We start from the raw sequence: 21,533 nt of genomic DNA on the forward strand, positions 1-21,533 counted from the left end.
CACCTGACCATGTAATTACCTTCATGTCATAGCCATATGTCTCCCGAATATCTTCATCAGAATCTGTTTCTTCATCATCATAATCCATTGTTTGTCGAGGGGAAGAAGATACGCTACTCACCACCCGGTTAAAAGCAGACTGTTGGAAAGTAGGTAAGTGTCCCTAAACAACAAATAATTTCAGGATGAACAGAGAGACACACTGAATAAACATGGGTAGTATGTGATTATGACTACCAAAATGTAATGAACTTGCAAAGTGGCTAAACAGAGTTCACCAGTTAGTACAGAGCAAATTATTTGCCTACGATACCAAGGCCCACCTGAATAATACATCCAAATAATTTTTCACTAAAATGACTTAGTTATATATTCAAAATCCTATAGGTGTATATAGAAAGAAGATGTTATGGATAATCTAACTGCTGGCAACTTACTGTTGTCTTCCTAATCAACTGGTAAGATAGATTTGACTTAGTACTTACACACTGACAAACATTATCTCATGAAATAAAAAAAGAAAATCCTAAACTTGCCTGTAAATCTGGATTGGCAGCTGCTTTTTGGAGTTCTGCACTGATGATCTTTTCAGTTTTTTCTCGAGCTGCCTGCTCCACCATACGCTGGCTCAACACAGATAGTTTGGCCAGGGCAGAAGACAGTTCATCTGTGGCTAGAGCCTGCCGGGCTCTATCCTGCCAACTCATAGCACGTTCTGTCAAACACTGTAGGGCTTCTCCTTCAGGCAACCGTACAGGCAACTTCTGAAGGGATACTAAGAGTGACAGAATAGTCTCTAGCCTTGGCCTTCGAGAGCGCATACAAAGAGGGCAAAGGAATTTTACTTCCTTAGCCTGCCAACTAGACCCTTTTTTCTGGGTACTTGACTTAGGCAGGGGAACACAGCTATTATGGAACCAGTCTTTGCAGAGCTCACACTGCAGCATAAATCCACTGGCTGTCTTGCGGCAAATGCAAAATTTTACTTCTTCTATGCGGTCCACCATTGTCATCTTGGCTAGATTGGCTGCTCTGAGGGAATGCATGGCTTCAATCTCTTTTTGCTCGCGTTCTTTGAAAACTGCCACCTGTACACAAAGAAAATTTAAAAGAAAGGAGTCACTGCAAAATACTCCAAAAATACCAAATCCTTAAGGCTGAGGGATCATCTCCAAGTTGGGGCCTCATAATAACAAGCATTGTCCTTAAAAAAAAAAAAAAAAAATCAGCCGAAACCGGTTTGGCTCAGTGGATAGAGCATCGGCCTGCGGACTGAAAGGTCCCAGGTTCAATTCCGGTCAAGGGCATGTACCAGGGTTGCGGGCACATCCCCAGTGGGAGATGTGCGGGAGGCAGCTGATCGGTGTTTTCTCTCTCATCAATGTTTCTAACTCTCTATCTCTCTCCCTTCCTCTCTGTGAAAAATCAATAAAATATATAAAAAAAATCAGTTGTCAATCATTTCGTAAAATGTGTGTGTGTGTGGGGGGGGGGGGGGGGTGCCAGTTTCCATATAAACGTTCCTGTGTGAAATGGGCAAAATGCTACTATATTTGACAATTTCATCAGTAGAGAAAGAACTGTGAATTATTCTGTAGGGTGCAGTAGACAGTATGCCTTGAGGTCAAGCGACCCTAAGTATGAAGCTTGGCTCTTGTACTTATATATTGTTGATCTGGGGCACAAGTGTTCTGAATCTCAATTTTCTGAAAAATGAGGATACCACCAAACTCATTTTGTTGTTTTAAGGATTAAATAAGATAATACATCAAAATGCTTAACTTGGTGCCTGGCACAAGGTAAACACTCAATAAATACTAGCTTCCCATCCACTGGCAATTCATTCCCTGGGAGGAAGTTCTATACAAATCAACTTTTATTTATTTCTAGAAGGCCTCTCCAACTTATGTAATAGTAGAGTAACACAGCCTGATGACCAATTATAACAAAATTTTATGTAGCTCATTTCAAAAAAGTAAATGAAAGCAAATAACATTTAATTATCATGAATAGTCAGTAGATTTTCTTTTTAAACTTTTATAGTTTTGAAACAATCTATAATAATAAAAGTATAATATGCTAATTAGACCAGACGTCCTTCCGGACAATCTACTGGACAAAGCCAGAGCTGTGAGGGAAGCCCGGGTCTGGGGTGCCAGAGGGAAGCCAGTGCCGGCAGCCGGGAGAAGTAAGGCCTACTCTTGCATGAATTTCATGCATCAGGCCTCTAGTTTTGAAATAATTTCCTATTCTATTTGCCTGGTAAGATTGACCTGTTGGGCAGGCTCCCTAATGAGAAATCATTTCTGCTGGCCTCAAAACACAATCATTTGGGAACAATATTGTAATAACTATTTATGGTATCAGGTGGGTACCTGAACTATTGGGGGGAACACTTTGTAAAGTATATGATTATCTAACCACTATGCTGTACACCTGAAACTAGTATAAAATAATGTTGAATGCAAACTGTAATTGAAAAGTAAAATTGGGAAGAAAAAACAACAACACAGGATCATTTGTAGGCAGAAAGAGCCATATGCAACTCCTTACTACATACTGACCAAATTCATTTTTATTTTTTCTCTTTCCTCAGGCTCCTAGTAATCTTAACAACATTCCTCCTACTCTCAAACAAAATCCAAAAACAAACAAAACAAAACAAAAAACACCACTATACTGTACATTACATCCCCATGACTATTCTATAATAACCAACTTGTACTTCTTAATGCCTTCACCTAATTACCTACAAATATTCTATTGAGCATTCACTATACTGTTGAATGCTACTGAGAGAAGGAAGATATTTTAAACAGCAGCAGATATCAGTAAGCTGATACAATTCCTTTAAAAACCACAATAGTATTAAGCCATGAAATTCTAACCCAGTAATCCCATTCCTAAGTGTCAAGTGTAAGAAAGTAACTTGAAAAAGGAAAAAGCGCCTAGCCAGTTTGGCTCAGTGGATAGAGTGTCCGCCTGTGGACTGAAGGGTCCCAGGTTCGATTCCGGTCAGGGGCACATGCCCGGGCTGCAGGCTCGATCCCCTCGGGGGCGTGCAGGAGGCAGCCAATCAACAATTCTCTCTCATCATTGATGTTTCTCTCTCTCTCTCACCCTCTCCCTTTTTCTCTGAAATCAATAAAAATATTTTTTTTTAAATAAAAAGCTATATACAAAGAAGTTCATTTTATTAGTACCCATAATAGTAAACACTTAATAACCAAAATGTTCAACATCAGAAAAATGTTCAGTAAATATTAGAAAATTTTATAAAATATTAAACTATTAAGACAATAATAAAGAATGATATAGAAAACATTTTAGGGAGAGAACAGTATAGTAAACTTTTTATATACTTTGATTATAAATATTTTAAAAATATTTGAAATATATATAACCATAAAGCCAGAGAAAGTATATAAAAATAGAAACAGTAAATGCGCTAATATCTTCACAGAATTTTGTATTTACCATACAAAGTCAAAATGCATATCATAATTTCTTACCACCATGGCTGTATCTCTGGTTTCCTCCAATCCTTCCTCCAGATCACTCAGAGGCTCATGGTCCAGATCCTTTTCTTTTTCTTTTTCTATTAGTTCTTTTACTTTTTTCCTTCTGTTTTTACCAGTCCCATATATACCAATGTCAGTTCGGGGACTTAGCACCTACAAAAATAAAACCAAATACTGAGCTCTCGTTTAAAAAAAAAAATTCTTAAAACTGAAAATAATAAAAGGAACCATTTATTGACTACTCACCAAGTCCTGGGCACTTTCTTAAGGGCTTAAGACATTTTACCTAATTCAATTCTCATAACAGTCCTCTGAAGTAGGTATTGTCTATATTTTACAAATGGGAAAACTGAGGCTCAGAAAGGAAACAACTTGCCCAAGGACACAGGGTTAGTAATTAGGGAGCCAGTCCTCAAACATGAAACTATCATATTTTAACGCCTATGCCCTTAACTACTATTTATTTATTTTATCATTTTTTAATTATCAGTTATGGTTGACATACATTACTATATTAATTTCAGGTATACATCCCAGTAATTACACATTATATAACTTACAAGTGATCATCCTGATACATCTTGAACCCATCTGACACGATACAGAACTATTAGGATATTACTGACTTTATTCCCTGTACTATACATTACATCCCCATGAATATTCTGAAATCATCATTTTTTTAAATTTAAATTCTTTATTGTTTAAAGTATTACATGAGTTTCCTTTTTCCCCAATTGACCTCTCCCTGGCCACTTCCACCCCTCAGCACATGCCCTCATCCACCTACTGTCTGTGTCCACTGGTTATACTCATATGCATGCATACAAGTCCTTCGGATGATCTCTTACCTCCTCACCCCCTGCCTTCCCTCATAGATTGGACAGTCTGTTCGATGCTTTTATGTCTCTGGTTCTATTTTTGTTCATCAGTTTATGTTGTTCATTATATTCCACAAATGAGTGATATTTATCTTCCTCTGACTGGCTTAGTTTGCTTGGCATAATGCGCTCCAATGCGCTCCAGTTCCATCCATGCTGTTGCAAATGGTAAGAATTCCTTCTTTTTTATAGCAGCGTAGTAGTCTATTGTGTAAATGTACCACCGTTTTTTAATCCACTCATCTGCTGATGGGCACTTAGGCTATTTCCAAATCTTAGCTATTGTAAACTGTGCTGCTATGACCATAGGGGTGCATATATCCTTTCTGATTGGTGTTTCTGTTTTCTTGGGATATGTTACTAGAAGTGGGATTACTGGGTCAAATGGAAGTTCCATTTTTAATTTTTTGAGGAAACTTCATACTGTTTTCCACAGTGGCTGCACCAGTCTGCATTCCCGCCAGAGTGTTTGCACAAGGGTTCCTTTATCTCTGCATCCTCACCAGAACCTGTCGTTTGTTGATTTGTTGACGATAGCCATTTTTACAGGTCTGATGGTACCTCATTGTTTTTATTTGGTTTTTTTTTGTTTTTTTTGTTTTTTACTGAAGGGTCCTGGTTTCAATTCTTTTTTTTTTTTTTTTTATTGCTTAAAGTATTACAAGGAGTATTACATATGTATCCATTTTATCCCCCCGCCCTAGACAGTCCCCTAGCCTCCCCTATCACCCAGTGTCTTATGTCCATTGGTTATGCTTATATGCATGCATACAAGTCCTTTAGTTGATCTCTTACCCCGCTACCTCCTGCTCCCCAACCCTCCCCGGCCTTCCCGCTGCAGTTTGACAATCTGTTTGAGGCAGCTCTGCCTCTGTATCTATTATTGTTCAAAAGTTTATAATGGTCTCTATTGTCCATGAATGAGTGAGATCATGTGGTATTTTTCCTTTATTGACTGGCTTATTTCACTTAGCATAATGCTCTCCAGTTCCATCCATGACGTTGCAAATGGTAAGAGTTCCTTCCTTTTTACAGCAGCATAGTATTCCATCGTGTAGATGTACCACAGTTTTCTAATCCATTCATCTACTGATGGGCACTTAGGCTGTTTCCAGATCTTAGCTATGGTGAATTGTGCTGCTATGAACATAGGGGTGCATATATCCTTTCTGATTGGTGTTTCTGGTTTCTTGGGATATATTCCTAGAAGGGGGATCACAGGGTCAAATGGGAGTTCCATTTTCAGTTTTTTAAGGAAACTCCATACTGTCTTCCATAGTGGCTGCACCAGTCTGCATTCCCACCAGCAGTGCACAAGTGTTCCTTTTTCTCCACATCCTCTCCAGCACTTGTCGTTTGTTGATTTGTTGATGATAGCCAGTCTGACAGGTGTGAGATGGTACCTCATTGTTGTTTTGATTTGCATCTCTCGGATGATTAGTGACTTTGAGCATGTTCTCGTGTCTCTTGGCCTTCTGTATGTCCTCTTTCGAAAAATGACTATTTAGGTCCTTTGCCCATTTTTTATTGGATTATCTTCCTTTTGTTAAGTTGTATGAGTTTCCTATAAATTTTGGAGATTAAACCCTTATCGGAGATAACATTGGCAAATATGTTCTCCCATGCAGTGGGCTTTCTTGCTGTTTTGCTGATGGTTTCTTTTGCTGTGCAGAAGCTTTTTCTTGTGATGTAGTCCCATTTGTTTATTTTCTCCTGAGTTTCCATTGTCCTAGGAGCTGTATTGGTAAAGATATTGCTACAACATGTGTCTGGTATTTTGCTGCCTACGGATTCTTCTAAGATTTTTATGGTTTCCTGTTTTACATTTAAGTCCTTTATCCATTTTGAGTTTATTTTTGTGTATGGTGTAAGTTGGTGATCTAGTTTCATTTTTTTGCATGTATCTGTTCAATTTTCCCAACACCATTTATTGAAGGGACTGTCTTGACTCCATTGTATGCTCTTGCCTCTTTTGTCAAATATTAAGTGAGCATAATGGCTTGGGTAGATTTCTGGGTTCTCTGTTCTGTTCCATTGGTCTATATGTCCATTTGTACTTTATTATTTTTTTTTTTTAAGCAGGTTTAACTCACTTTATTTTTCTTGTATAAAATTATGTGGTGGCCACAGCTGGAGCCTGGGTCCTCTGCACAGAAACTCTGGTGTGGGTCTTTACAAGATGGTCAGTGAATTCCTGATAGGGAGACTTGGTGAACACAGTCTCTTTCCAGAGATCTGGGGTGAGATAGCTGTAGGTCTTAGAGATGGCATCAAAGGTGGCCTTGGCAAAGTTGCCCAGGGTGTCAGTGTAGCCCCTGGCTGAGGTGTAGCAGTTGTCAATATCGGCCCATCATTAGCAACTTCTTAGGCACAAGAGCCGAGATAATGGCCGTACTCCTGGGGGCAGGGATGAGGCACACCAGTACAGAGACACAGCGGCCAGTCACCTTGCAAGGTACGGTGTAGGGTTTGCTGATCTTGTTTCCCCAGTAGCCTCGCTGCACTGGCACAATAGAGAGCTTGGCCAGGATAATGGCTCCTCGGATGGCAGTGGCTACTTCCTTTGAGCACTTCACACCCAGACCAACATGTCCATTGTAGTCCCCAGTGGCGACAAATGCCTTGAACCGGGTCCTCTGGCCAGCACTTGTCTGCTTTTGCACAGGCATGATCTTCAAGACTTCATCCTTGAGGGATGCTCCCGAGAAAAAGTCAATGATCTCAGATTCCTTGTTGGGCAAGAATAGATTTCTTCTAGGAATTTGATTTTCATGTCCTTGACCAGGCTGCCCAGCTTGGTGACAGGGATCATCCACTTCTTGTCCTCAGCCTTGACTCCACGAGCTCCGCGGCCTCGGCCCTTGCCCCGAATGCCACTGCCAAATCCTCCACGGAAGCCACAGCGACCTCCTATTCCGGGGCCTCCGGGCCCTCCCGCAGCACCAGCGTCACCCGCCATTTGGTGTTTCGTGGGAAAAGAAGAAGTCCATTTGTACTTCTTAATGCCTTCACCTTTGTAACCCATTCTCCCAACCCCCTTCCCAGCTGGGAACTGCCAAAACGTTCTCTGTATCTATGAGTTTATTTGTGTTCTACTTACTTATTTTGTTTTGTTATATTCAAATGTTATAGAAATGTATTTATTGCCTTCCTCTTCCTCCTCTTCTTCTTCTTGACCTTTTTTCTTCTTTTTGACCCTTTAATATTTCATATAAAACTGGTTTGGTGGTGATGAGCTTCTTTAGCTTTCTCTTGTCTGAAAAGTTCTTTATCTGTCTTTTGATTAGCTTTGCTAGGTACAGTAATCTTTGTTGTAAGTCCTTGCTTTTCATCACTTTGAATATTTCTTGACAATCCCTTCTGAGCTGCAAAGTTTCTGTTGAGAAATCAGCTCTGTTATAGGTAACTACTTTTCTCTTGCTGCTCTTAAGATTCTCTCTTTGTCTTTAAGCTTTTGCGTTTTCATTATGATATTTATTGGTGTGGGCCTCTTTGGGTTCATCTTATTTGGAACTCTACACTTCCTGGACTTGTATCTATTTCCTTCACCAAGTTAGGCAAGTTTTCTGTCATTATGTTTTAAAATAGGTTTCAATTTCTTGCTCTCTCCCCTCATTTCCCATGGAAATGTTGGTACACTTGAAGTTGTCCCAGAGGCTCCTTATACTATCCTCATTCTTTGTACTTTTTCTTTTTGCTGTTCTGATTGGGTCTTTTTGGCTTCCTTACATTCTAATTGCTGATTTGATTTTCAGCTTCATCTACTCTACTGTTGATTCCTTGTAAATTATTCATTTCAGTTAGTGTATACTTCATTTCTGACTGGTCCTATTTTATGCTGTTGAGGTTCTCACTAAGTTCATTGAGCATCCTTATAACGAGTATTTTGAACTATGAATCTAGTAGATTGCTTATCTCATTTTGTTTAGTTCTTTTTCTGGAGTTTTGTTCTGTTCTTTCATTTGGGATGTTTCTTTTTCTCATTTTGACAGCCTCTAAAATGAGACAAACTTTCTCTGAGCTCTAGCATGGGGCAGCATTTAGTCCTTGTGTGGTGGGGGGGTTGTTTCAATGTATTAGGTAGAGCTGCTACATCTCCCAGGCTTGGTAGAGTAGCCTAATGTAGTAAGTGTTCTCTAGAGCAGCGGTCGCCAACCTTTCGGACCTCACAGACCACCAGTGGCCCGTGGACCACAGGTTGGCGACCACTGCTCTAGAGTCCAGTGGCACAGCCACCCCTAACACCCAAGCTAGGCACTTGAGGTACATTCCCCGTGTAGGCTGTATACACCTCCTGTAGTAGTTGAGTCTTGATTGCTGTTGGCACATCAATGGGAGGGACTTATCCTCAGATGGATCAGCTGAAAGGACTGGCTGTAACCATTGACCACTAGCCTCCAACCATCATGGACGATCAGCTATGCAGAGGCCAACTACACAGAGTAGGACTTACTTCAGCAGGGCTCTGGTGCCTGCTGAGTCTACCTCTTGAGTTTGTTGCTCATTGAGGTGGTTAGATGGTAGTGCTTCAATGTGTTCTAAAAGCTGCCCACTGGGTGCAGTGGCTCTGGGACCTTCAGGGAGGTGCAAGCCAAGATCAGCTGCCGTCTGTGCTCTGCCTGGGGCATGAACTACAAAGGCCACCAGGTATGAGCTACAAAGCAATCTACAGATGGTTGCTACTTGTGCTGAGTTTGGAAGTGCCCTCCAAGCTGTGACCCACGGCCAGCTACCACTATGCCTGGGGCCAACTTAGTGAGAGGTGTGCAGCTTACTGAGGGACAGATGCTGCTTGTTTTGGGAAATTCTGAAGCATGAAAATCTGAAACATGAGCTAAGATGGCCATTCATATGGAAAAGCAACTGGAAACAGCTCAGGCCCTGGCCAGGTAGCTCAGTTGGTTATAGCATCATCCCGATATGCCAAGGTTTTGGGTTAGATTCCTAGTCAGGGCACATATAAGAATCAACCAATGAATGCATAAATAAGTAGAACAACAAACTGATGTCTCTCTCTCTCTCTCTCTCTCTCTCTCTCTCTCTCTCTCTCAATCAATCAATCCATCAATAAAATTATTATTTTTTTTAAAGAAACAGCTTGGGTGGGACCAAAAGATAGGTGGGGCCTCAGGGAATCACCAGGATGGGGCAAACAGTGTGAGCCAGGCTGATGCGAGTCTCAGATATGGTGCTCACCTGCCAGCTTTCTGGCGGGGGCGGGGCTGATGAAAGGAACAGTGGCCTCTGCCAGCACTTCTGTCTAGGAGAAAGCTCCCGTCCCCTTAGCTCTCATCCTGATGCTGAACAATTCAGTTCCTCCTTGTTCCAGCCTGTAAGTTGCTGCCCCATGTTGGCAATCAGAGAAAGTGAATCTGAGTGAGTCCTTATGCAGGGCCCTTTAATAGGAACTGCCTGGGACTCCAGCAGTCTCTATGTCCCTCAGCCTCAATCCCTACTGGTTTTTTATAGCCAGGAGTTATGAGGACTTCTCTTCCAGCATTGGAACTTGGGCTGGGGGACCTGGTGTGGGTTGGGGCCTCTTGTTCCTCAGTGGGGACCTCTGCAGCTAAAATATCCCTCCTGATTTTTATCTGACACACATGGGTGTGGGACCAGCACATTCTGTGTTTCTGCCCCACTAACAGTTTCAATGGGGCTTCTTTAATTCCCTAGTGGTAGGACTTCCATTCAGCAGAATTTCAGATGGTTCTGAATGATGTTTGTTCTATAGTTTAGTTGTGATTTAATGTGGTTGTGGGAGCATGCAAGTACCATGTTTACCTGCGCTGCCATATTGACCAACTAGTATGTTTAAATGCTCAAGATGAAAAGGGTAATGAGTATTTAAATTTGTGCTTCTGAGAAAGAGCTTTTCAGTGACAGAATCCATTAATAACAGAGATAAGATCCAGGCTAATTGACACAGCACAGGGGGAACCAGAAATAAGTTTTGTCATAGGCTCCAGATTTCTGGTCAACATTTAATATTACCTAATAGGAATCACTTGTATAATCATGACCAGATAAAATGAAAACAATAATACTACTACCTACTTCTGATAAGGAGACTGAAGTATGTATCCAAAAATTAAACTACTCTTTACCTGTAACAATGTATGGCTAGAATTCTTCTTAAGAAAGGTCCGCCCAGTCCGTTCTCTCCACGCCCGAGCTGCTGCTACTTGTGATTCTACCTGGGGCAATGCATCAAGACGCACAGGGATAGGACGCCCTTTGGCAGATAAACTCTCCAGCTGCTCCAAGTAAGCATAGTTGCTGCCACTCTGAAAAACAAAAGTACATCCTCACACAATTTGCATTCACTTACAGAGTTTAGAGTGACCCTTTTAATTAAATATTCTTTAAATGTAATTGTGCCTCTTGAATTAACAGATACTAATGTTTTTAAAAAGTATGTGCAAATACAACATGCAGATGATGTATAGAATTGTACACTTGAAATGATATATTAACTAATATCACCTCAATAAATTTAATTTTAAGTAAATTCATGTTGTCATAAAGATTTTAATTTTATTAATCAATGAGGGGATCAGTAAGATATAAAAACCAGTTCAAAGGACAATGTAAGAACAGACATATATGTGCAATTAGAAATGAGAAAAGGAATTTCCTAATGGATGGAAACAGATATTTAATATCATACAGCAGCAGTCGCCAACCTTTCGGACCTCGCAGACCACCGGTTGGCAACCATTGCTCGAAGGGTTTCCTTAAACCAGCAGTTGCCAACCTTTCAGACCTCACGAACCACCAGTGGTCCGAGGACCACCGGTTGGCAACCACTGTCATACAGGACAATGGAATGATCTTTTCTACAGTGTGGAAATCAACTGTTCCAAATACAAGGACAAATGTAATTGCTTCTCCATGAACATAATTCATTTGTATCACTATCATTTTAAAATAATTCACAGAGTTGTTAAATAGCTTCATCAAAGATAATTTAAGGTATACAGCCCTAGAATTAAATAATTGTGAAAGATCCACTAGACCAGTGGTCGGCAAACCAAGGCTCGTGAGCCACATGCGGCTCTTTGGCCTCTTGAGCGTGACTCTTCCACAAAATACCACGTGTGGGCGCGCACGTACAGTGCAATTGAAACTTCGTGGCCCATGCGCAGAAGTCGGTATTTTGTGGAAGAGCCACACTCAAGGGGCCAAAGAGCTGCATGTGGCTCATGAGCCGCAGTTTGCCAAGCCGCAGTTTGCCGACCACTGCGCTAGACAACATCCAATATTCCACTGAAAAGACATCCAGTAATCTCTTTCGCCTGTTTCAAAGTCTTTCACAATTTTTCCAACAACTACAAAACGCTGCTTTAGTTCTGATAACCACCTCTATTTTATGTTATACAAAGACATGAGAATGGATATTTTCCTTCTAAGCCACAATGCTTCAACATTTCCATATAATGATGTCATTGTTTTTAAAATTTATATACAACTTTAAATTCACTAAATAATTAAATCATCACAACATGTGAGTTAACAAGTAATCCATTGTAGGGTCTTACTAAGAACACCTGAAGTGGGTTGGCAGCCTGTAGACATTAATTGAAAGTGATATCATAGATTGGATGAATCTCTTAGCAGATAAACACGTTAGCATTCCGATAAGAAACTGTATATATCTCAACATTCATTGCTATTCAGAGGCTATGAAGGAAAGATACAGTATTAAGTGCTAAATGTTGATATTCCATTAAAAGGTTATTTCCCACCCTAGCTGGTTTGGCTCAATGGATAAAGCGTCAGCCTGCACACTGAAGAGTCCTGGGATTGATTCTGGTCAAGGGTACATGCCCAGGTTGCCCTTGATCCTCAGTTGGGGGGACGTGCAGAAGGCAGCCGATCAATGATTCTCTCTCACTGATGTTTCTATCTCTCTCTCCCTTCCTCTCAGAAATCAATAATATATTTTTTAAAAGGTTATTTCCCATGTATTAACTGACACATTTGCCTACAAATTCATTTTGAAAGTTATACTGAAACATGGAAAAATAAACATGAAGGAAACTTTGGAAAAGAATAATAAGGTTCTCATCCTGAGATATTAAAATGGTATAATTAAATTTGAATGGTGTTAGAATAAGAACAGGCAGCTAATTGAAAGATAAAACCTAGATACAGATAGGTCAAGAAATACCTTAGTTACTGCTAATCTCTCTGTAGCCAACTATAGCCATTTGACTACAGAATACCTTCTGGCTAAGCCTAGATAGAGCCTGCTCCCAAGCTATGTATCCTAAAGAAGAGTTTGCCTGTGAACAGAGCTGTCTACTTATTTAGAGTCTACAAGTCAGTCCTCCCACTGAAGGAAAGAGCTTGGTGGAGGAAAAATCCTTCAAAATTAGAGGGAACCAAGATAGCTACCTGTACTTCCTGACTAAGTCCTTCTTTCATAAATAAACAGCCAAGTAAGGATTATCAGACATTTAAGGACAATCAATTGCTGAAATAGGTCAAAGGTGAAATGGAGGAGCTTTCCTGATGAAGTAAGAGATAATTTTAAAAACAGCATAGAAAGAAAGGCATATAAGCAGGTCCCAGAAAAAAAGTCAACTGAAAAGGAAGTAAAAAAAGAAGTCATTAGAACTCGACACCTAGAATATGTTCTTTCTTTGTGCAGCAGTTCAGTAGAAGAGAGTTGGTTTCCTTTGAGTATAGCTCTATAAGAAAGAGCACTTATATCCTGAGTACTGTGCATGCCCTAATGGTTTGTATAATTCAGAAGAAATATTATGTATTCAAGCAAACTTTATCTCTAGCACTTATGTATTCAAGCAAACTTTATCTCTAGCACTTACTTCATTCTGTCATCTTTTACAGCAGGGAGTCAATACAGACAAATAATGTTTAAACCGGTAATATTTATTTAGAATTATAAAATCAGTTGCAAAAACAAGTGAATTTTAAGTACTGTAATTATTTTATTATGATATATCTATTCTAAAAAATTAAACGCTTTAAGGATTCACTAGTGAAATAGCATTATCTGAATGGTAAGAGAATTCAAAAAACTCCTTACCTGAATAGCTTCCACTTTAGTTGTCCATTCTCGAGCCTTCTGTAAGGCTTCTTTCAGGGACAGCACATTGGGTAGAAAGGCTGGAATATTCTTAGCTTCATTCACAATGCTTTCTAAACTTGCCACGCTGTGCCGTGGTCTAAGAAAATATAAAAATTAGGGCAGATGCATGAGAAATCAAACAGCTATCAACATTTACATAACATTTTAGAATGTAGAGAATTTTCATATACATGATTTCATTTAATTCTTACCACAATCCTATAAGGGAGGCAAAATAACTACTATCTTTATTTCCATTTTACAGATACCTTTAGCGTAAAGATCATTTATTTTCCCCAAAGTCATGTAGTAAATGGTACACCTGAAATACTGATGTCTCAAATCCCATGCTCTTCACTACACTAAATTGCCTCTACCTGAGTTCTCCACAATATCTGAAACTGTCAGAGATGCATATTAAATAGCAATGTGGAAACAATAGTCTAGAAATTAATGTTGACTATGTACATTAAATTCAACTACATTCATAATATCTAGTTACACAAAGATGAACAAAACAAACCTTTATCCGGAATACAAGATAAGCATGTACTGGGAACTAAGAACAAATTACTATAGGGGAGGGAGTGATTAATTCTGCCTACGGAAGTTGAGAAGGGCTTTGAGTTAAGCCTTGAAGAATTGTGATATTGCCAAGTAAAAGGTTAAAGGAAAAAACCCACAAGAATATAATGAACAAAGACAAAGAGAAACATTTAAAAAATGAGTTGGTAGTTCAGTTTAAGATCAGAGATGGTGTGAAGACTGGGGGTGGGGGGGCAGTGAGCAAGAGTAAAACCAAGAAGTAGGGGGATTTGGCAGGAAAGAAAGATGTAAACAGATTAAGAGGTCTTAAGAGCCATGAATTTCACTAGGCACTGTGCTAGGTCTGGGAGATTATTAATGCACAAGGGTGACAGCGTCCTTCCCTTATGAAAAATTTTAATCTTTGGAGGAGGGGACTATTAATGAGTTAGATGCACTAGAAGTACAATGATAGAGGAAAATAAAGATGCTATCAGGATATATAGAAGGGCCTAATTGACTTGGTAGGTGAAGGAAGAATTCCCAGAAGTGGCCTCTAAGCTTTCTTATCCTTTTTGAATAGGAGTTAGTCAGAAAAGCTGCGGCCAAAGAGAGGGTGGGGGTGGTGAAGGTACACCACAGGGGATGAGCAGAGAGGAAGGCTGTTCCATAGGAGAATAAAAGGTGCAAAGGTCCAGAGACGAGAAAGAACATGGCATATTGGAGGAAGCAATGGTGGGAGGCAGGGACAATCACTATGTTAGAATACAAGTGGAAGAATGGCAAGATATGAGGTAAGATATTAAAGCAACCAGGGGTGGGCAAACTTTTTGACTCGAGGGCCACAATGGGTTCTTAAACTGGACCGGAGGGCCGGAACAAAAGCATGGATGGAGTGTTTGTGTGAACTAATATAAATTCAAAGTAAACATCATTACATAAAAGGGTACGGTCTTTTTTTTCAATAGTTTTATTCATTTCAAACGGGCCGGATCCGGCCCGTGGGCCATAGTTTGCCCACGGCTGGGCTAGATTATAGCTGGCCTTATATATCAGGTTAAGGAATCTGAACTTCATCCCAAGGGGAATGGGAAACAAGGCTTTAAGCAAGGGAGTCAAATAGTCATCTGTATTTAAGGGAAATACTAGTTGCAGTGTAGAGAATGGATTAGAGAGGGGTGAGCTCATAGACAGGACCTACAGCTACAATCCAGATCAGCTATGATAACAGCCCAACAAAAAAGAATGAAAGTGAAAAACTGAGGAATTAGAATCAGCACGACTTCATAGTTAACTGAATTTGATAAGAAAATAGAACGCAGGGATCAAACTTAATTTCCAAAGTACTGACTTGTTCAAATGAGTGAAAGATAGTATAATTCAGAGAACAAAGGAAGAGATTATGGGAAGGAATTAATGTGTCCAATTTTGGATATGGGAATTTGAGGAACATCCAACGGAATTATCTAATAGACAAATGGTATCTATGAAAAAAAATCTATAGATGAGAATTTGGAATTAATCAGTATAAAGACGGCAAATGGAGCCAAGAAGTTAGCAGAAATTTCCAGAGAGGTATACAAAGTGAGAAAAGAAGCAGTCTAGGCCAGGATATTGAGGAAAGTCATTATTTAAGAGGCAGAGAGAGAAGAAAGATATTTAAAGAAATGATCAGACCCTGGCTGGATAGCTCAACTAGTTAAAGAATCATCCCAATACCCCAAGGTTACGAGTTCAATCTTCAATCAGGGCACATACAAGAATCAACCAATGAATGTATAAATAAGTGGAACAACAAATCGATGTTTCTCTCTCCTTTCCCCTCTCTAAAAATCAATAAATTAAAAAGAAAACAAAGGTCAGTAGTTAACCAGTACTAAGAAATGAAAAATAGTAAGAATGTGTTTCAGAAAGGTAACTTTGACAAGAGTTAGAAAAGGGAAGATTCTAGTTCCCACCATTCCCCCAACCCCATCAACCCCTACTTCTTTACCAATTTTATTTTCTTTGTGACACTATATATCTGAAATTCATTCCTTCACTATTCAACTGTCTCTCCCCACTAGAATGGTGGTTCTGTTTAGAGCAGGGAACTTAAAGAAGAAAGATATAAAAGACATTGTAGAGGCGAAAATCACTAAAACTTGGTGACTAAATGTAGAAAAATGGGAAAAAGTAAAGTTTTTAAAGATCACTATAAACAAATTTCATTCAACTATGATCAATTGCATCAGATATACCAAATCCTAATTTTGCATTCCAAAGTCATTTAGCTTTTTCCATTTAATATGCTTCCACTTCCTGAAGTGTCATGAATCTGAAGGCACAGGAATATTTTAGATAGGAAAAGCTATAAATAAATATAGTTTGTATTCTCCATAGCATCTGGAGAGCAAAATATCCAATATATATGGAGCCTTTTTTGGCAGAGCAGAACTGTGTTAATTAAATCATCTAAGGCTTTCCTAACAAATCCATTCAAAATAAGTGACTGGCATAGCAGTAAGTACATGGAGACTTCAGAATAAAGTGGAAAAGGTTTTAACTTTGAGCTGTGTTATTTAATAACTATGTGATCTCTGTTTTAAGCATCCCAGTTTTCTCTTATTCACAGTAGAAATTATATAAATATAAATCTTAGCTGCTGAAAAAAGACTTTCACAAAGAACATTAGTCAAATTAGTTGATATATAGTCAAATATGCTTTACTTAAATCTCACAAATCATATGGGATGCCAACACTAATGCAACTGCTTAACATTCTTATGTCTGATTCTTATCTCCCACTACTTTCCTACATAAATCCTCCACTCCAAAAAAGCCCATTTAACGTTTGTCTCATACCTTAAACTTAGCTTATGACATTTCTCTTGCCTCCTCTTCCACTTCAATCCTACTCATTTTTCAAGGCTCTCAGTTCTTTCATTTCTCTCAAAATTCCCTTTTGATCATCTAAGCTAACAATGATCTCTCCTCTTTTGAATTCCTATAGCACTTTTCTGTACCCCTCAGTTAATAACATACTGCAATGAGCTTTATATTCCTTAGCTCCTAACTATAAAATCAGTAATGGAAGGCTCTAAACAAAATACTATTTTGTATCACTTAAAGTACCTAACAAAGTACTCTGCAAATAGTATGCGCACAATATTACAAACTGTCTATATGTAGACTCATTTGATAATTTAGTGATTGGTCAGGGAAGACACAAAATATTTATTGAAATAGACCCTTATGCTCCTCCTCCCATTCTATTATCTGGCTTAGTTATTATAGAGGCAACAGTCACCAATAAGTGTTCACCTTGCCTGTAGGCAGACCTTAGCCTTTTCTTCCCATCGCTCAGAGACTGTAAGGAGCTCCTGTAGTTCAGCCATTGCTTTCTCCACAGCATGGTGGGGAGCCAACCCCACCCCAGAGTCTATCAATTTCTTCATGACATCCAAAGTGACTTGCTGTGGATCTGATAGAGTCAGTCTTACTTCATCCAACCATCGAGCCTGCTGTAGCTCTTGCTTTAGGCGGGCTAATTCAGGTAGCTCCACATAGAGACTAGAGCCCATGTCTATCAACATCTGGAGTTTAGAAGAATCTGGGGTTTCATCCATCATGGCCTCTTGAGCACGTTCATGAAACTCTTCTACATCCTCCAGCAGATTCTGAAAAGGCCAAAAGAATAAAAATAAAAAATAAATATAAAGAATAAAAAATGCGTATGTAATAAACATATCTGATAGGCAATAAAATACATAGTTTTGATAGACAAAATTATCAATTCTAGACCATCTAATAATCTCACCATGATAGTACCAAATGGATATGATAGTTAAGGGCATAAATATGCTTCTCTATAATTACTTACATAGTCCTACTTTTAACATATGATTAATTAAAACATATGTAATGACTTTTGACTTAAATGCAGGCACTAAACAAATACAGCATTAAACAAAACATAAAAAGTCCTTGTCTTACAAAAACATACATTTCAATATAAGTGGCCAGTCACTGGATACATAAATAAAATGTCAGAGTTTTTTAAAATGCTATAAAAATAAAATAGGGCAGCCCTGACCCATTTGGCTCAATGGATAGAGTGTCGGCCTGCAGACTGAAGGGTCCCAGGTTCAATACCAGTCAAGGGCATGTACCTTGGTTGCGGGCACATCCCCAGTAGGGGGTGTGCAGGAGGCAGCTGATTGATGTTTCTCTCTCATCGATGTTTCTGACTCTCTATCCCTCTCCCTTCCTCTCTGTAAAAAATCAATAAAATATAAAAAATAATAATAATAAAAATAAAATAGGGCAACAATAGAGAATGAACAGAAGGGGAGCATATTACTTTGCAATGGTCGTCTGAAAGACAGATGAACCAAAATAAAAATGAAAAGGTAGATAAGGGAACCTTATGAAGAGCTGGGAAAGAGTAGTTCAGGTAGGGCAAATAACTGCAATAGCTTTTAAACAGAAATGAGCCTGGTGCTCAAAAGTGAATGATAGGGAGAAAAGTAGATGAAGAATAAATGTAGCTGAATAAGCAGAGGTCAGATTACATAGTGCCTTGTAGATTATGAGTCTGGATTTCAGTTACTTGATTTTGGAGAATCACTGGAGGATTTTAACCATGGGGAAGTGATATGATTTGATTTTTATAATTTCTTAAATATATTTTTATTGATTTCAAAGAGAAAGGGAGAGGGAGAGAGAGATAGAAACATCAATGATGAGAATCAGTGACCGGCTGTCTCCTGCACAACCCCTACTGGGGATCGAGCCTGCAACCCGAGCATGTGCCCTTGACCAGAATCAAGCCTGGGACCCTTCAGTCCACAGGCCGACACTCTAGCCACAGAGCCAACCCAGCCAGGGCTGATGTGATTTGATTTATATTTTACATGATCACTCTGGCTACTAAAGGAAAAACAAACTGTCAGGACAAGAATAGAAAGGAGATCAGGTAAGAGGCTGTTGTCATAATCTAAAGGACAGATTCTAGTGGTTTAGAGCAGTTTAAGCAATGGAATTGATGACAAATGGTTTACTTTGGGATTCATTTTGGAGATAATAGTAGCACTTGTTTAGAGATTGGATGTGGGGTAGAAGTGCAATAAAGGAATAAAAATTTTTGACTCATTAAAACACTTTTAGATGCCTTTTAGTCTTCCAAAGGGAAGCGTAAAATATGCAACTGGATAGTCAAGTCTGTGGGAAAAAAGAATGGCAGTTGGAGATTTGGAGCTCAACTGAATATAGGTGATATTTAATGTCAATGTGACTGGGCAAGTAAGAAGAGATCACGACCAAGAATAAAAGAAGGGCTGAGATGCCCAGCCGGTACGACTCAATGGTTGAGTGTCAACCCATGAACCAGGAGGTCAGGGTTTGATTCCCATTCGGGGCACATGTCTGGGTTGCTGGCTTGATCCCTGGCCCCAGTCAGGGCACATACGGGAGACAACCAATTGATGTGTCTCTAATATGAGACACATCAGCCCCACTCCCTCCTACCCTTCTCTCTAAATATCAATGGAAAAAAATATCTTCAGGTGAAGATTTAAAAAAGAACTGAGACTCCTTATATACTCCACAACCAGAAATAAAACCAAGGAGAAGACAATCAACAAAGAAGACTAAAGAAAAGGAATTATGAATGACCTAAGAAAAACAAAGAATACAGTGTCACAGATGTTTAAATAAGAAAATCTCTCAGGGCCGACCCAGTGTGGCTCAGTGGATGAGCGTTGGGTCAAGCACCAAAAGGTCACCGTTTCGATTCCTGATCAGGCACATGCCCAGGTGGCAGGCTTGATCCCCAGCAGGGGGACATGCAGGAAACAGCCAATCAAAGTGATTTTTCTCTCTCACTGATGTTTCTAACTCTCTCTCTCCCTCTCCCTTCCTCTCTTAAAAAAAAAATAAAAAATCAATAAAAACATTTTGTTTTAAATCAAAAGAAAATTTCTCAGGAAGGAAAGTATGTTTAATTATCAAAATGCTTTTACAAACTGGAGTAAGACAAAACACTATTGATATGAGATTTCACAAGTTGTTAACCATGATAAAAAAAAACATTTTAGATATTCTACCCACAGCCAAATCACAAAAAAACACAAACTATCAAAAGATTACTAACTGTGCGGAGTAATATATTTGAAATATACTACTAAATATATTTGACTTCACATTGTCATTAAACCATCAGGGCTCTGATAATGTCAGAGCTCTTCATTTTTTAAAACTCATGAACTAATAACTCACTGATATATTCAGGTTATTTTAAGTAATTTCTTGCATTTCAATTACATCTAAATTTAATGGGGCTTCTGACCTAAATTTAATACAGAAAAAAAATTCTGAACTAGCTTTAATTCCAGAATTTAAAAGTGGGAATTACAATTAAGAATGAAACCAAGACATCCTTACTGCCCACTAAAAAAAACTTAAATAGCAGCACTTATGTAAGAAAAGAGAACAAAAAACTAGTCTAGACACACTATTCTGTTTACCCAAAATTGTAGCCCATACTACAAAAGATATTACCCAATTAAAGAATGTAATATTTCACCTTTACTTGTCGAGCTTGGCTGATGACACATGGAAGACTAAAAAGTTGTTGGACAAAGGCCTTCAATTCTTCCACGGTCAGTTTGGTCCGAGTCCTCCCACAATCAGGGCTCTGTCTGATGTAAAATAATATAAAGACATAAGTAAGAAAAATTCAGTTATTCTGATATCAAAAGGGCCTCAAATCTCTTTATAATTCTCACCCAAGCAATCCCAGAATACTATGTTTGATGATTCCACTTGCAATGGTGATGATCACTTCCAAATTAGGTTTTTTAGCTCTATAGTTAATGGCTCAAAGATTCAACTCTCCAAGTTCTAGTTCCTCCAATCTTACAAGTACTAAATATTTTAAACATTCAATAAGTTCTTCACAGTAAAATATTAGTTCACTGATAAAACCAAATCCTCTATCTCAAGAAGCTTAAGATGAGGAACAAGGGCAATTTACCTGGCTTAGGAAACAATAAACCCTCTGAAGCTCATTCACAATTTTGTGTGTATATTTTCTTTAAAAAAAAAAAAAAGGAGAGGGGGGCTCCTAAGCTTTCACCAGATTTTCTAAGGGAGTCAGTGACCCAAGAGGGTTGCAAAGTGAAGATCTGCTGATCAATGTCTCTAAGAAAGGTTTTCTGATAAAATGGTAGAGAAAAGGTGCACAATAATTTAAAACCCAATGTAAATTGCTACAGAGAAAACCATTCAGACACAAAGAATGTGTTAGAATGAATATGAAACACTACAGGAAATGTAACACATATGAATTACACTAAATCAAGGGCAAATGCTTTTGTGCACCTAAATAACAAGCTTCCACTGAATCCCACAAGGTTACCCTTTGCTGCCATCTGCCTTCAGCCTATCGTATTATTTATTTACTTACATACAAATATTTATTGCACAGCTACTATGTGTCAGGCATTGTTCTAAGCACAAGAAATATAGCAA

At 38.9% G+C, this 21,533-nt stretch overlaps 1 protein-coding gene and 1 pseudogene across 2 annotated transcripts in view; both read right to left on the reverse strand.

Moving 5' to 3' along the window:
• KDM5A (lysine demethylase 5A) overlaps nt 1–21,533 on the reverse strand; it is a 98,162-nt gene that overhangs the window by 27,797 nt on the left and 48,832 nt on the right. For both annotated transcript variants that reach the window (XM_059683911.1, XM_059683910.1), the window contains exons 18-24: nt 20,587–20,701; nt 17,325–17,680; nt 13,455–13,593; nt 10,507–10,686; nt 3,513–3,674; nt 537–1,088; nt 20–163 (exon numbers count right to left, since the gene is read on the reverse strand). In XM_059683911.1, the coding sequence (XP_059539894.1) occupies nt 20–163; nt 537–1,088; nt 3,513–3,674; nt 10,507–10,686; nt 13,455–13,593; nt 17,325–17,680; nt 20,587–20,701 (1,648 nt within the window). The remainder of the gene's footprint in view (nt 1–19; nt 164–536; nt 1,089–3,512; nt 3,675–10,506; nt 10,687–13,454; nt 13,594–17,324; nt 17,681–20,586; nt 20,702–21,533) is intronic.
• LOC132228075 (small ribosomal subunit protein uS5-like) lies at nt 5,777–9,430 on the reverse strand (annotated as a pseudogene).

The sequence above is a fragment of the Myotis daubentonii genome, chromosome 2 (assembly GCF_963259705.1).
Source record: "Myotis daubentonii chromosome 2, mMyoDau2.1, whole genome shotgun sequence".
In the NCBI taxonomy this organism is placed as follows: domain Eukaryota; kingdom Metazoa; phylum Chordata; class Mammalia; order Chiroptera; family Vespertilionidae; genus Myotis; species Myotis daubentonii.